The sequence below is a fragment of the Felis catus genome, chromosome C1 (genome assembly GCF_018350175.1).
Source record: "Felis catus isolate Fca126 chromosome C1, F.catus_Fca126_mat1.0, whole genome shotgun sequence".
In the NCBI taxonomy this organism is placed as follows: domain Eukaryota; kingdom Metazoa; phylum Chordata; class Mammalia; order Carnivora; family Felidae; genus Felis; species Felis catus.
In genome coordinates, this window is record NC_058375.1 from 210,375,932 (window position 1) to 210,392,052 (window position 16,121).

General features: G+C 45.8%; 2 protein-coding genes across 3 annotated transcripts in view; one reads left to right on the forward strand and one right to left on the reverse strand.

The window, feature by feature from the left end:
* Positions 1 to 6,027: 6,027 nt before the first annotated feature.
* Positions 6,028 to 6,390, forward strand: LOC123379123 (small cysteine and glycine repeat-containing protein 4-like). Its single transcript, XM_045033699.1, has one exon. The coding sequence runs from the start codon at positions 6,028 to 6,030 to the stop codon at positions 6,388 to 6,390; it is 363 nt and encodes a 120-aa protein (XP_044889634.1).
* A 5,502-nt stretch (positions 6,391 to 11,892) lies between these two features.
* LOC101091721 (thiamine transporter 2-like) overlaps positions 11,893 to 16,121 on the reverse strand; it is a 42,013-nt gene continuing 37,784 nt past the window's right edge. For both annotated transcript variants that reach the window (XM_023259767.2, XM_023259768.2), the window contains one exon: positions 11,893 to 12,976. In XM_023259767.2, the coding sequence (XP_023115535.2) occupies positions 12,803 to 12,976 (174 nt within the window). In that variant the 3' untranslated portion in view covers positions 11,893 to 12,802. The remainder of the gene's footprint in view (positions 12,977 to 16,121) is intronic.

Here is a 16,121-nt window from a genome sequence, read left to right on the forward strand (position 1 = left end):
CCCTGCTGCCTGGATCCTTTCTTCACCCGTTGATGTCAATACTGAGTGATGGCAACTTAGCCAATCCTGACAGCCCCCATCTCCTACTTTTACTGCCTGAAAATAAGCTCACATCTCTAGTAAGCGGGACGGGGAGAGCAGAAGCTGAAGACGCGCTACATCTTTGATGCTCGGAGGGCCGCGTGTCCCAGGATTCGGCCGGTCAACCTTACTTTGTGGGAAAACTGCCACAAGGAGTCCCCAGTGGGGAAAGGCTGGGGGAGAGATGGATGGGACTCTCTCTTGCTGAGAATAGTTATGTGACAGGAGGTGGTTCTAAAGGCGGAGGCTGGGGGTGGCTCAGTTGGTTGAGCATCTGATTTCAGCTCAGGTCATGATCTCGCAGTCCAGAGTTCGAGCCCCGCGTCAGGCTCTGTGCTGACAGCTCAGAGCCTGGAGTCGGCTTCAGATTCTGTGTCTCCCTCTCTCTCTGCTCCTCCCCTTGCTCGTGCTTTGTCTCTCTGTCTCTCACTCTCAAAAATAAAATGAAATAGAAATTAAAAAAAAAATAAAGATGGAGCCAGGCAGAAGTGTGAGTCAGAGGATGGGGACCATGGGATAAACTCTAGAGACTGAGAGTAACTACAGAGTGCCGAGTAGTCAGAGGGCACTAAATAAAAGCTCAGGGCTCTTGGATGTGGAAAAGAAACCAGAAATAGAGATGGGTGGGTGTCAACTTAGAGTCTGAGGAAGCTCATGTCAGACCCCCTTCTCAAACCCTATCTTCTGAATTCCCAGGGGGAAGGAAGACTATCTTTTCAGGGGCTCCCTTTGGGGGTCTTACTTTACATGGTTACTCAATTCCTGTTTCCTTTTGTGATTTCATTGCATTTGGTCACTTCAGCCTATTTAAGCATCTGTCTTTGTCAGGCTCTACTTAGAATGGCAAGGAAATACCCCACGTGGACTTGTGGTGTTGGAGCAAGAATGTCCTTCTCCTGGGAGACAGACCCCAGGAGCTTGGCTTCCCTCAGCCCCAGCCCCACCGCCAGACCCAGCCGGGAGTCCCCTGCCTCCTTTCTCTCTCAGCCCACTGCTAAACCAACCACGATGGATCAAGAATCTGATCTTTTCCACACAGAAAAGAACCAGGAGGGAGCATTATGGGAAATTAACAGAAGGGGGTTTGCGGGACACATTTTATTGTGTGTGTGGTGCGGACTCCTTCGGACAGAGCTGGAGGTGTGGGATGGAAGTTGCCCATTTTGATTATGTTGAATCTAAACCTCCTCTTCTGACCTTACATCTGAAGGCTGACTTTGTAGTTTGCGGTGGCTGACAGACAGCCTTCCGTGGCGTCTGCCTTGGATCCGGCAGAAACTTCTGGAAGGGATGCACAGGAGGGTATGGATGCTTAGCTGGGCGATGGCTGAACGGGAAGCACTCACGGACCACAGAGCTAACGGGCAAAGAGATGCAAAAAACCCGAGGCTTCCATTTATGTTGCCTTTTGGGGTAATTCTCAGCAACGAGGCCATAACAATCAGGATGGACGTGCAGCAGAAGAAGACTCTAGGAGCAAAAAGTGACCATCATAAGTGATAAGCCTCAAAAGTTTTGACCATGCCCCTAAGTGATCGGACGATTATGGAAGTTGTGTATGGATGTCCATGCAGTCCGTCTTCTGTTGCTAAGACTCTATCAAGGGAGAGATTTGGGAAGAGTTTCCTCTATGACATTCAGCTGTTAAGACAGAGGATGTGTCCCTGAGTTCCCTGCTTCTTGATAAACCCACAGTGGGTTGACCATTCACTAATCCATCTATATGTGTTGCAAACAATTTAGCTTTGGTTCATCGCTGTCTTCACATAGGTACTATCTGCCTCATCTGTTGAGATTGAAATGCATTTTCCCCCAGGGATCGACGGTTTAGAGGCTGGGAAGAAAAAAAGAAATGGGTCTTCGAGGCGGGTTCAGCCTAATTTATTAGGACGACAGTTGCTTTGCATTTACAGAGACGGCAAATGCAGTGGCAAAACTAGGACATAAATAAACACAAAGTCAAAGGCGTTTCGAGAAGGGAGGACATTAGCTATCCCGATTCATTTTTGTCGAGGACGAGATTCGAATGTGATTGACAGAGGAGACTACACATGTATTACTTTGGTTGGTGTTTATTACACGCAGATGGGATGACAGAAACTACAGGAGCAGGGGATTCCGATGGATTGGGGGTAAGGCTCCGGTCATGCTGGTGACTGAAAAGCGAGGAGCAGGCCGGGAGGGAGGGGGACGTCTTACCTACAAGCAGGGTCGCTCAAAGCACGCGCCCAGATGCCAGGCCGCCCGCCTAGCTGCAGCACTGCTTCTTGCAACAGCACTTCTGCTGACAACAGCACTTCTGCTGGCAGCAGCCCTTCCCGCAGCCACACGAGCCGCAGCCACACGAGCTGCAGCCACACGAGCGGCGGCAGCAGCAGACCACGGGGACGCTGCAGCAGCCCCCGCAGCAGCCGCAGCAGCAGGGACAGCAGCTGGAGCAGCAGCCCACCCGGTAGCACCGGCAGGTGGTGCAGCTGCCGCAGCCGCCGCCGCAGCCACCGCAGCCACCGCCGCAGCCACCGCAGCCACCGCAGCCACTACTGCAGCCGCCGCAGCCACCGCCGCAGCCGCCACAGCCACCGCAACTTCCACAGCCACAGCACCCCATGGTGTCGGTAGAGAGGACTCGGGAGAGAGGAGGAGGGAGACTCAGGAGGTGAGGGAGGTCTGGTGCCGCCTCCTGCTGGGGGAGGGGCTTATATAGCATCTTGAAGCGGGTGGGGATGGAGCCGCCCAGGACCCGTGACCCTGAGCACTTCCTCATTGCCGCAGCTTCCACGATAAGCTCATCTAGGGTTGTTCCTTGTTTACATTCTAGCCGATGACATTTGACCCAATACATTTGCTAATTTTAGCTTTTCTTCTTAAAGTCATTTTATTTTTTTAATGTTTATTTGAGGCAGAGAGAATGAGAGAATGAGCACCCACGTGCACAGGGGAGAGGCAGAGAGACAGAGAGAGAGAGAGAGGGAGAGGGAGAGACTCCCAGCAGCCTCCGTGCTGTCAGCTCAGAGCCCGACTCAGAGCTCGATCTCATGAACCGTGAGATCACGATCTGAGCCGAAATCAAGAGCTGGACGCTTAACCGACTGAGTCGTGCAGGTGCCCCTTCTTACAGTCATTTTAGAGGCAGACTAAGAGATGCTCACATTTGGGAGGTGATCTCCATTTCCACAGAAACACAGCTGAACCTTTGAGATGTTAACCTAAGAAGGCACTTGAATACTGCCGGCTCCTTTTCACCTCGGTGATTTTCTCTCCATATATTCAGTTGGAGCCCTCCGCCCCCCACCCCCCACCCCGCTCTAACAGAAACTTCCAAGAGGTGGAGTCCATATGAACAACCAACCGAGCTGAACAAACCATTTGTCTCCGGTTTTGTCACATCTATCACTGTTGTGTGGCTCGCACCTCGTTAAATGGGTCTTTTGGTTCTTGCGAGGTTTACATGTTCACAGCTACCTTTCCAAAGAAATGTGGACTATTTTTAAACTACATGATCCTCTTTTCTCAACCCCACAAGTTCTCTACTGAAAGTCTTGACCTGACACTCCCTTCTCTCCCACTACACTCCCTCCCTACGTGCTCACATCCAGAACCGTGGCTTCAGTTTCCATGTGCATTTCACGGATCCCTTCCTCCCATTTAGAGTCTCCTCCACACCCCAAATCCACCGACATCCAACTGGTGCTCCGCCCTCTTCCCAAGGCTTTTCCGAGGCACCTGCCATGTCCCAGGCCACAGACTCAAGGCATAATCACCAACCCCACGACACAAAAGGTACATTCCTCCACTGCATGCCTTCTCCATCAAATGGACAATCCATTAAAATGTCGGCTTTGAATCCTTTGTTTCTCTCAGCCCCATTTCTGGTCTTCTATCCAATTCTGTTGATTCTGCTTCCTTAAAAGCTCTCAAGGGGCGCCTGGGTGGCGCAGTGGGTTAAGCGTCCGACTTCAGCCAGGTCACGATCTCGCGGTCCGGGAGTTCGAGCCCCGTGTCAGGCTCTGGGCTGATGGCTCGGAGCCTGGAGCCTGTTTCCGATTCTGTGTCTCCCTCTCTCTCTGCCCCTCCCCCGTTCATGCTCTGTCTCTCTCTGTCCCAAAAATAAATAAAAAACGTTAAAAAAAAATTAAAAAAAAAAAAAAAGCTCTCAAATCTCTTAAAACCTCTTACCTCTTGCCCCACTGCACCCCCCACCCCAGCTCAAGCACCACCCACTCCCCCCCACCCCCCGGTGGTTGAAAGGCTCTAGTCCACATACCACAAAAATAGTTTGGGATCATTAATAACAATGTCAACATGCCCCGGGGACCTTACAGCATTTTCTGTCACTCAGATTCCTGAAGGGCAATCTCAGGGAAAATAAACTCCGAGCAGCAAGCCATTTACAAAACGTAGTTTGGGGAATCTGTCGATCTCTGAAGATCCCCACGAAGGTCCTCAGAACTCCCTGAAAGGCCAGAGTGCCCCTCCATCAGCACACGCGGTACAGAGCCCGCTTTTGCTCTCACCCTTTTGTCTTCTGTTGTTCCAGCCTCCTTGGTGGTCGCTAGCCCTCAGACCCCACAGGACCCCAGCTACACATTCACCACATCTCACACTGCCTTTCTCCCCACATCGGGCCTCTCCTCACTTCTCAGGCCTCTGCACCTGTGTCCCCGAAGGTACCACCACCCTGCTCTCAAAATTGCCTAGGTCAGCCTCCTTAGCAGACATCAACTGATGTCAAAGCCAAAAACTAATTCCTCATCCAGAGCAAAATACATCGAGGATTACACCATTAAAATGCAGACTCTTAAGAGGATTTATTTCCATTTTTAAAATAATCAGGGGTTGCTTGGGTGACTCAGTCCGTTAGGCATCCGACTTCGGCTCAGGTCATGATCTCCCAATTCATGGGTTCGAGCCCCACGTCAGGCTCCGTGCTGACGGCTCAGAGCCTGGAGCCTGCTTTGGATTCTGTGTCTCCCTCTCTTTCGCTGCCCCTCCCCCACTTGCACTCTGCCTCTCTGTTTCAAAAGTAAATAAAATAAAATAAAATAAAATAAAATAAAATAAAATAAATCAGTATGACCTGGGTATAAGAAATCACCATGACAAGGTGCCTGGCTGGCATAGTCGGTAGAATATCTGATTCTTGATCTCAGAATCATGAGTTCAAGCCCCCCATTGGGTATGGAGCCTGTTAAAAAAAAAAAAAAAGGATAGAAATACTGTTATTGGAACGCCTGGGTGGCTCCGTTGGTTGAGCATCCAACTCTTGATCTCAGATGGGGTCTTGATCTCAGGGTTGTGAGTTCTGGCCCTGAGCCTAATTAAAAAAAAAAAAAAAAAAAAAAATCACAATGGTATCTTTAGTTTCCCCTGGCCAACAAATGCAATGATGGCATCTGGCCTTGGCAGTGACCTTTGAATCTGTTGCCAATTTCACATCCCCAGCTCCCAGGGTCATTTCTATCGCAAGCTCTTTGAGGTCAGGGACGACACCTTGACCTTCACTGTAGCAGCTCCCTCAGAGCTCACAGATCACCTGACCCAGGGGCTGCCTGATGACGGGTGTGGTCCGCACGCCCCGTGGGCACAGGCGGCTTGGGAAGACGGAGATGTTGCCTGGTCCGTGGGTAGCCTCACCACGCTCCTGGTTCCCAGGAGGATTCCCTAGATTTTGTAAGTGTTTTAAACTTAAACTGGAATATAGGTTTATTTAAACAGTAAACTACACAGGTGATGAAGCCAAAGATATCTAAAAGGGAAGCACATAAGAGATGAAGCGATTCTTCCCTGTAAATAGAGCCAAATAGCAACAAGGAAGTGGTCACGTGTCTTCCCGCTCCTGCTCCCGGGTTGGTATATAAGCCCCTCCCCCAGCAGGAGGCGGCACCAGACCTCCCTCACCTCCTGAGTCTCCCTCCTCCCCTCTCCTGAGTCCTCTCTGCCGACACCATGGGGTGCTGTGGCTGTGGAAGTTGCGGTGGCTGCGGCGGCTGCGGTGGTGGCTGCGGCGGCTGCAGTAGTGGCTGTGGTGGCTGCAGTAGTGGCTGTGGTGGCTGTGGTGGCTGCGGCGGCGGCGGCTGCAGCAGCTGCACCACCTGCAGGTGCTACCGGGTGGGCTGCTGCTCCAGCTGCTGTCCCTGCTGCTGCGGCTGCTGCGGGGGCTGCTGCAGCGTCCCCGTGGTCTGCTGCTGCCGCCGCTCGTGTGGCTGCAGCTCGTGTGGCTGCGGCTCGTGTGGCTGCGGGAAGGGCTGCTGCCAGCAGAAGTGCTGTTGTCAGCAGAAATGCTGTTGCAAGAAGCAGTGCTGCAGCTAAGGCTGCGGTGTGCAGAGCTGGTAAGACTTCCTCTTCCCCCGCCTTGAAAATACTCCCTTCCTGTCTCTCTTCGGTGCCTTACGTCCTTCGATCAGAAGTCCCCGAACCAAGAGAAATTACCTAATGGAAGAAATCCGTATGCAGCCCAGCACCAGAGCAATTGTGCAAATTACTAATGAAGTCATGATTCCGAATACCTGGTTGGCTGGAACTATCCACTGTCTTTCAGTTCTGTCTTTGCCCACTTTTTCTCGTCTTCTTGCATAGTTTTTTTCCCCTTTTTTCTTGGGTGTTCTTAGTCATTGCATAATCCTGTCTAAATTTCCTAATAAAATAAAAACTAGAAGTCCATCAAAAGTGTTCTTTTTGCCTTTGTTGTGTTTGGGCGTGTGGAATCCTGGTTTGTGCTGAAGATAGCGAGAGAATTTATCTTTGCAGGAAGTCTTAAGAGCCCACCGGTGGCAGCACGTTCAAGGGTGGTCCTAGAAGCCACTGCCAGGTCTCTGGGGACCAATATCTCCCCTCAGTGAAACTTCACCCTCCTCACCGACCCCTCACTCCCTTACAGACCCCTGTGCCGTCTCCCCAGAGGTCCAGTTCCTTTGTGTCGATGTATGGACACGCCCCTTTAGTGGCCTATTGAACCCTCCATGGGCATTCCCATCAGGACTCAACTACAGAAGTTCATGGTGGGCCTGAGACCATCTGGGCTTTGCACGGGGTCTCTTTTGTTGACACATTCAATCTTCTCCTTCCCTTCTTTCTGCTGTTTTGTGTATACAGTTTTCTTTCACCTTTTTCAGTACACCGGAACGTTCAATTACAGAAATCTGAAACGTGCATTCGAGCTGTAAATTCTCCCGGTACCTCTGTCTTCTGAACTACCTCTAGCAAAAGTGATAAATGAAAAGGAGATCTGATGAAAGGAAGCCCGGTGGAAAGGGGGTTTTCGGTGCTTCTTCGAGTGAGGAAGTCTTCTCCCACTGCTTCAATTTCATTTACAACAAGAGGGTAAACCGCTCTTTTCTTTTTTTCTTCCCTTCTCCTGTTTTCCATTTTCTTTTCTTTTCCTTTCTCTTCTCTTCTCTTCTCTTCTTTCTTTTCTTTCTTCTCCTCTCCCCTCCTTGTCCTTTCCTTTCCTTTTTTCTTTTTCTGATTATTTTCTACAGCTTTTTCCAGCCGTTTTATTAGCAGTAGAGACCACAGGCTGACGAGAATTTGGATCACGGTGATCCAGTATTTTCACACATGGATGTATCTGTCCAGAAAGGGTAGGGGGGAAGCTATGGCAGATAACATGTTCTAATAAAATAAATGAGCCACATAGCTAGGCTCAAAAACAAGCGAACTAGTTCTGTGGACCAAACATGGAATGGAAATGCTGCCTGCAAGGCTGTATTCATGACCTTGCTGGGGTCAGGGTCTAGAAGTGTGCTGTAGGCGTGAGGAGAGTGGGAATATGATCACAGAGATCAGATATTCGATGCAGAGAGGGGATGACAGCAAGGCAAACTTTTGGGATTTTGTGCCAGGGTGGGGCCCCTTTCGTCTTGGAAAAATTCTATGACTCTTTTCCACCTGGGGCTCTGGCCTGTGAACTGGTATCCATCAAAGACATATGGACCTCGTCCCAAGGTCACAAATTGTCTTAAATTATCTGCAGGCTTGAGAACAATCTATGATATCCCACCACACTATGGGATGGGGCTGGGAGGTGGGGCAGGAAAATATTCTAGGAAAACTTCTAGACAGGTAAAAGCCAAGGCAAGAGTTGGGGTAAGGAGAGAGAAAGCAAAAGAAAGGGGAAGCAAAACAGCTCTCACCTAGAGGAAGCTGGCAAAATTTCAAAACCTCCTTGTGGTAGGAAGTCTCAAACATGGTGCCCAATGATCCCTGCCTCCTGGGGTTCACACTCTTGTGAAATCATCTGCTCTTCATTATGTGCTGGCTCTAGGCACAGGTGAAGAGAATGCCACAAAAGTGACAGGATATCACATCCTTGGTTAGGTTACAACAGTCTGTGACTTCCATCTTCAAGCCAACCCTTGCTTTGTTGGCTTGCACTCTCTGATGAAACAAGCTGACATCTTGGAAAGGCCCACACGGCCAGGAACTGAGGGCAGTCTCCAGTCAACAGCCAGCAAAGAATTGAAGCTCTCAGCTCAGTAGCCACGAGGAGCTGAATCCTGCCAACAATTACATGAACTTGGAAATGCATTATGGCCCAGTCAGCATCCTGCCCCCTTGACATGACCACGGCCTGGTCAACACCTTGACTGGAGCCTATAAGAGACCCTGAAGTAGAGGACCCAGCTACGATGCGCCCCGATTCCTGGGACTCAGAAACTGTGAGATAATAAATGTGCAGTGTTTTAAGCCACAAGGGTTGGGTTAACTTGTTATATAATGCTGAATAACTAACACACATTTGAAAATATCTAATATTAAGAACAGACAACAAAATAAGCTTGCAACATGAATTCATTTCAGATTAAATTGACTTTGTAGAACTAACAGTGTCTTTTAAATTATATTTTTTTGGATCTTTAACACAATAAGTAAGAGAATGACTTCTATTTTTTTTTTTTTTTCAACGTTTATTTATTTTTGGGACAGAGAGAGAGCATGAATGGGCGAGGGGCAGAGAGAGAGGGAGACACAGAATCGGAAACAGGCTCCAGGCTCTGAGCCATCAGCCCAGAGTCCGACGCGGGGCTCGAACTCACAGACCGCGAGATCGCGACCTGGCTGAAGTCGGACGCTTAACCGACTGCGCCACCCAGGCGCCCCGAGAATGACTTCTATTTTTAAAAAAAAGAAGGATTTATAGTGAAAATACAGGTAAAAACAAAATAAGTATAGATTGATATCAAAATCTCAGGAATAAAAAGATACGTGAGTTGAAATGAAACCTCAATCAACAAAATAAGACACCCTCAAAGAGAGAGTTTGTGAATTGCAAGATAGACATTGGCTGCTCACTCAGTATACAACAGAGAAAAACAGAGTCCCAGAGTAGAAACTGAAGTTGTTTGTCTCGACATGATAACTAATCCGAGAAAAGGGTTTTGAAGACTTTTCCAGTGGGAAAAGTCCTGCCTCCTATGCCCAAGGATTTCTTTCTACTACCCTCAAGCGTATTTACCTTGGGCTTAAATTCCAGACACTCCTGGATGGATTAGATTTTAGGCAGCTTTTTACTCTAAAAAACATCGGACTCCAAATTATCATGAAGCAATGGTAGCATTTTCCATTATGACTGCTCTTGAATATTAAGTTGCTTAAAATTCATTAGAACACTTTCGCTCATGCAGATCAAGTAAGAATTTGGTAAATTGTTCATCTACTTCTTTTCTAGGGATACCAACCCGCCAACACCACAAGTATCCATGAGGTAGACTATTCTGACCACTGCTTTGGCTCCATTGTCCATTATGGTAACCATACCCATCTTGTCTTTAGCAACTCAATGTCTCCATGTGGCTCCTGCCACCCTGGGATCCCATCATCTCCATTGTATTTGAGTGTCCCCAGTTCATGGGTAGCAGCTCCCACTGGAATTTCTGACCTGTAGAGCAAAGCAGCCACAGGGCTGCTCTCACAAATATATTCTCAAAGTTATGGTAAAAGATGTGTCTTCTGGACCTTCCCATGTTGGGTGAACAAATCCGCATGATAAATCCACTCTAATATTATACTTTGCCTAAGCTTTGGAATACCTTCCTCTATAGCACGCCAAGGCACTTCTGGCATTTCAACTTCTTTAGGGTGGGCTTCATGTTTCAGCTAACCAACCAAACTGGCAACCCGTATCAACAAATCCCGCTTAATCCAACTTTATGTTCCCTCTATCATGATCCTACATCCTTAAGGTCCATTTCCACACATATTATTTAGATTTCTAGGTTTCTATACAAGCTGGGGGAACCATGTGTCTCTTTTGGAGTGTAATGCTTCTCCATACATTTTGTATTTTACCTTTTGGGGCCTGCTGAAACAGCTGCCATTAGAGGACCCCTCATTAAGCAGGGGTGGAAGGGCAGCCTCTAAGGGCAAAGACTTGGCAGAGCTAGGGGTCAGGTGTCCCCAGCTTTATTGAGATCTGACCATATGTCTCCATTCCAGTTTTCAGGATTTCATTTATTCCCAACGAGTGTCCTCACTTTATCAGAAGACACCCTGCAGGGTTCGGAATTCAATTTATGTTGTAAATCAGCCACTTGCAGAACGAGACTCTGGGTTTGGTTATCAGAAATCTCAGCTCTGTGGCTGCAGGAGATTTGCGTTTGTTTCAGGGATGATATTAGAGCTTTCAGGTCATTAATGCAGCACTTTGAGCTGGGAATTTGAAGCCCTGAGGTCATCCTTATTTCTCCCTTATTTTCTCCAGTGAGAATATGTGTGTGTGTGTGTGTGTGTGTGTGTGTGTGTGTGTGTACTGCTCCAGGAGCAGCCTGCCAATTCCATTATTCTCTTCAGGTTAAGTAAAACATCCTGAACTGACAGATACACAGCAATCCAGAACCTCACCTCCTATGGGTATTTCAACTGGGCTGAATATTGTCTCGTCCAAAATTGATGCTCATCTGGAACCTATTAATGTGACTTTATTAGGGTCAACCCTAAAATCAACATGATTGGTCTCCTTATACTAAGAGGGGACTTTGGACATAGAGACACGGACACAAAGGGAGAACATCATGTGACACCAGAAGAACAGACTGGAGTGATGTGTCTACAAGTCAAGGGAGGCTAAGAATCGTCAGCAACTGCTAAAATCTAGGAAGAGGCAAGGAAGAACCCTCCCCGAGACCAAGTTTTCAGAGAGCAAGTATGACCTCGCCAACACCTTGATTTCAGACTTCTAGCCTTCATAACTTTGAGAAAATAAGTTCCTGTTGTTTAATGCCACTCCATTTGTGGCAGTTTGTTATAAGATCATTAGGAAACTAATGTAGTATTTGATTAGGAGGGCCCACTGGTGACACTTGTATGTCTAAAACTACATCACGCCATGACTATTAGTGTTCTCTTTATGACCGGAAACAGATTCATAGTGGCTTAACACCTAACTAGATTAGATACCCAGTTCCAGGAAACCCAGAAACAGTTCAGAAAAGTTGGCCTTGGAGATGTGTCCTCTACAACCGCTCCTGGTACCAAAATCTGTATCAATCAGGATTCAACCTGAGAAACGGAACCAGTGGAGATATCTAGTAAGAAATGTATTTCAAGGAGTTGGCTTACTTGATTGTCAGGGCTGATGAGGCTAAGTTCAAAACTCATAGGGCAGGCCATCAGGACGCGTGGGCTAGAACTCTCAGGCATGACCCGAAGCTCCTGTCCACAGATGGAACTTCTCCTTCTGGGAAGGCTCAGTTCTTCTCTTAAGGCCTTTCAACTGATTGGATTGGTCCCATCTAGATTATCTGGGATAATCTCCCTTACTGAAAGTCAACTGATTGTGAACTTTGATCACATCTGCAAAATACATCACAGCAATACCTCCATTAGTGTTTATTAGAATCAATGAGAAACTTGGCCCAGTCAAGTGGACACATAAGACCGTCACAAATTGCAACAAACTTATAAATTAGTTTGAGAAGAACTGAAATCATTACAACATTCAGTCTTTTCATGCAGGGTCATGGTAAAGTTTAAGGAAAAATTTTCCCTTAATTTTTTGGCCTCCTTTTGGGGGAATTAAATTATTTTCCCCATTCTAATGTTTTTGGTAGTATACAACATGAATACAATATGGTTATCACATATTTTATTTTTTTTGAGAGAGAGAGAGCATGTGCTCCCAGGTGAGTGGGGGAGGGGCAGAGAGAGAGAGAGAGGGAGAGAGAACATCCTAAGCAGACCTCGCGCCGTCAGTGGGGAGTCTGATGCGAGGCTCGATATCATGACCCTGAGATCATGACCTGAGCCGAAATCAAGAGTCTGATGCTTAACTGACCAAGTCACCCAGGAGTCCCTGTTATCACGTAGTGATCATTTAATATGCATCAGGCCTGTGCTAGAAACTTCTTTATTACCTAGATCAAAACAAATCACACTTTTATGAGGTTGGGCACAGAAAGCTAATATATATCATTAACTCTGGGATATTTCATCTTTCTGTTTTTGGATGGTCCCACTTGTCTGATTTCCATGTTGTTTTGGGATGGACTTCAAAGTATTCAAACAGTACTTAGGGTCCCAGTTGCTCACCGAGGCCATAAAGATGGCTGGTTTCAACTTGGTCAACTCCAGTTTCTGGTTGTACCCTGCTCACCGGCCCGTAGCTGAGGTTTTGATGTAGTGTTGATGATAATTCTGTCTTTTACGGTGTCTTAATCTAGGACAAACAATTAAAATGCCATGTAGGAACAGTCCGTCTTCTGAGTCCATGATAGGAGAGACCAGGCTAAAACTGCGTCACTGTGTTCGTGTCAGAAATGGAGTCCTCTGGATCATGTGGATTCTGGTCAGTAGTAGAATTACATCTTCCCTGTCTGCATTTGGCTGAATAGATTATGTAAATGCTTCTCATTAGGAAAATTCCAGCAATAACAGAGAAATAACTCCCATAAATTAAAAACTAAAAGAAGACAAAAAAAAAAAAGAGAGAAATCATGAATGATATAAAAATGGATGCTCAACACTACAGGTAGGTAATGATGCTTAACTACTAGCTGTGAGATTTTAAACAGATCATGGATCTTCTCTCTGCCTCGGTTTCCCAAATTGTAAAATTACAATAATACCCATATTTACACATTTGTTGCGAGGATTAGATGAGTTATTACATGTAGGGTGCACAGAAAAGTACCCACAGAGTAGAATTCAATCAATGTCAACTGTTTCCGTAGTTCTGAAGTTCTCCATCTATACAGACTCTATATAGACTTCCTTCTTGTTTTTCTTCCTTTTTTTCTATTCACATTTCGTATATGAAATTGGGAGTTCATTTTTTTCTTAGACCGTAACATGCTTGACAGTGTTCCTATCCAAAATATTGAAATGATATTAATAGATATGTAGAATTTTAGAACCCAGATATATTACTAATGAATACATTAACCTTGAATCATTTTCTAAAAAATTATTTATTTATTTATTTATTTAGAGAACCAGCAAGAAAGGGGCAGAGAGAGAGGCGGGGGACAGAGGATCCCAAGTGGGCTCTCTGCTGACAGCAGAGAGCCTGATGACAGGCTTAAACTCACAAACCGTGGGATCATAAACTGAGCTGAAGTCGGATGCTCAACCGACTGAGCACCCAGGTGCCCCGACTTTTGATCATTTTAATGACTCTCCTTATATAGATCAAGAGGACTTAATTATACTTTGTCTTTTAAAAAATTTAACTATATTAACTCTTAAAATTTTTGTTTGCATCATATGAATTTTCCCTCCCCACTCCAAACTTTAGATGTCTTTCCATTTTAGATGTGTTTTCTGTAAACAGACCATAGTTGTAAGAATCTAACCTGAAAATATTTTTATTGTCTTTATTTATTCTTTTTCTTTTCTTTTTTTTTTTTTTTTTTTACTGGTCTGTCTAGCTTGGAATCACTTAACTTTTATTTTTGGAAAATTATAAACATTCACAAAAGTGGACAGAATAGTATACAAATGCCCATAAATCCGTGATCTGGTTTCATCAATTATCAGCTCATAGCCAGTCTTGCTTCCATAGTGCCCCAACCACTTACCTTTTCGTCTCACAGATTAATTTGAATCTAGTATCATATCATGTAATGAATATTTCAGTTTATATCTTTTTAAAAAATGTTTATTTATTTTGAGAGAGAGCAAGAGAGGGCACGCTTGCAAGCTGGGGAGGGACAGAGAGGATCCCAAGCAGGCTCAGCAATGTCACAGCTGAGCCCCAGGGTTCCATCTCATGGGATGAGATGAGATTGTGATCCGAGCCAAAATCAAGACTGACTTAGCCACCCAGGCGCCCCTCGGTTTGTGTCTTTAAAAATAGGGATGCACAGGGGCACCTTGGTGGCTTAGTCGGTTAAGGTTAAGCGTCTAACTTCAGTTCAGGTCATGATCTCACAGCTCGGGAGTTGGAGCCCCGCGTCCCGCGTTGGGCTCTGTGCTGACAGCTCAGACCCTGGGGCCTGCTTCTCTGCCCCTCCCCCACTCACACTTGCTCTCTCTCTCTCTCTCTCTCTCAAAAATAAACATTAAAAAAATAAAAATAAAGATGCACAAAAGCATAACCACAAATAATTATCACGCTTAAAAAATTAACAATTAAAAAAATAATTGTTTTCTTTTTTTCATTTAAAAATTTAAATTTAGGAATCATAACCTGAGCCGAAATCAAGGGTCGAACACTCAACGGCGGACCCTAACAATTCTTTAATATTGGCTAGTCAGGGCTCAAATTTCCCTGCTTGTCTCAGAATAGTTTTACTTTCTGGGTATGAATCAGATTTCAAAGAAGATCCACACATCGTGATTGATTGCTGAATTTCTCAAGACATGATCAGTCTTCATTTTATTTGTTGGAAACCTGTCCTTTCCCAGACGCTGGTGTTTTATGGGTGACATCCCTGGACGTCACTTAATGAGTTCTTCTGCTTCTGTTTTCTGTGTGTTGGCAGTTCAACCCATGAGTTAATTTATTATTTAGCGATAATCAACCTGTTTGTATTTTTTTACCGCCCTGTTTTCCCTATTCCTCACGCTCTTCAATTTTCCCCTCCTTTCTCGAACTCTTTCGTGTGACCGTTTTTCCATGTGCTATGCTTTATTTCTCTCTCCTGTATAATAATTGCATAATCTACGTCTCTTTCCTAGTTACACTTGAAATAGCAGCTCTTAAATAAACAAAGCAGTGGTGTGTTAAGCTCACGCTGCCTCAGGTACAGGCAGTAAGGGGGAGAACTGTCTGCAGAGAACTTCAAAACTGTAGCAAAACTGATTAAAAGTCCGTTGCGTGTCGTTATCGTCACGCTGTGGCAATTTGAACAATGCAGGTGATGAAACCCACCTCCCCGCCGGAGGGACTTACACCCCGCTCCCCGCTTGGTGTGTGCCCCCCAGCAGGGTCCCATCGGTAATTCCTGCCCTCCTCTGCAACAGTACAAAACCTTTCGTTCTGAACATCCTTCTGCTGACAGATATCACTGCTGTCTACTACTTTGGACATCTTTTAAAGAAACTCCTCAAGATGTAAAATGTAACTGTTTTAAATGCTTCGTGTTTTGATTTACTCACACGTTCCTTTCTTCTTTCTTTCTTTCTTTCTTTCTTTCTTCTTTCTTTTCTTTCTTTCTTTCTTTCTTTCTTTCTTTCTTCTCTTTCTTCTTTCTTTGATTTTCTTCCTTTCTTTGCTTCTTTCTTTCTTTCTTTCTTTTTTCACATTCCTTCTTTTGGGAAATACCTTCCTCTTGGGATAATTTTCCTTCTTCCTCAGGTGCATCTTTGAGAAATTGCTTCTGTAAAGGTTTGTTGGTGATAACACATTCATCCCATTTCTGTTTGTTTGCAAATGTCTTCACTGTGCTCTCGTATTTATTTATTTATTATTTTTTTAATGTGCCCTCAGTTTTATTTATTTATTTATTTTTTAATGTTTATTTAGTTTGAGGGAGAGACAGAGGGAGAGCTCAATGAGTGCGAGAGGGTGAGAGAGAGAGATAGAGAGACAGAGAGACAGAGGGAGAGAATCCCAAGCAGGTTCTGTGCTGTCAGTACACAGCCCGACGTGGGGCTGGGTCTCA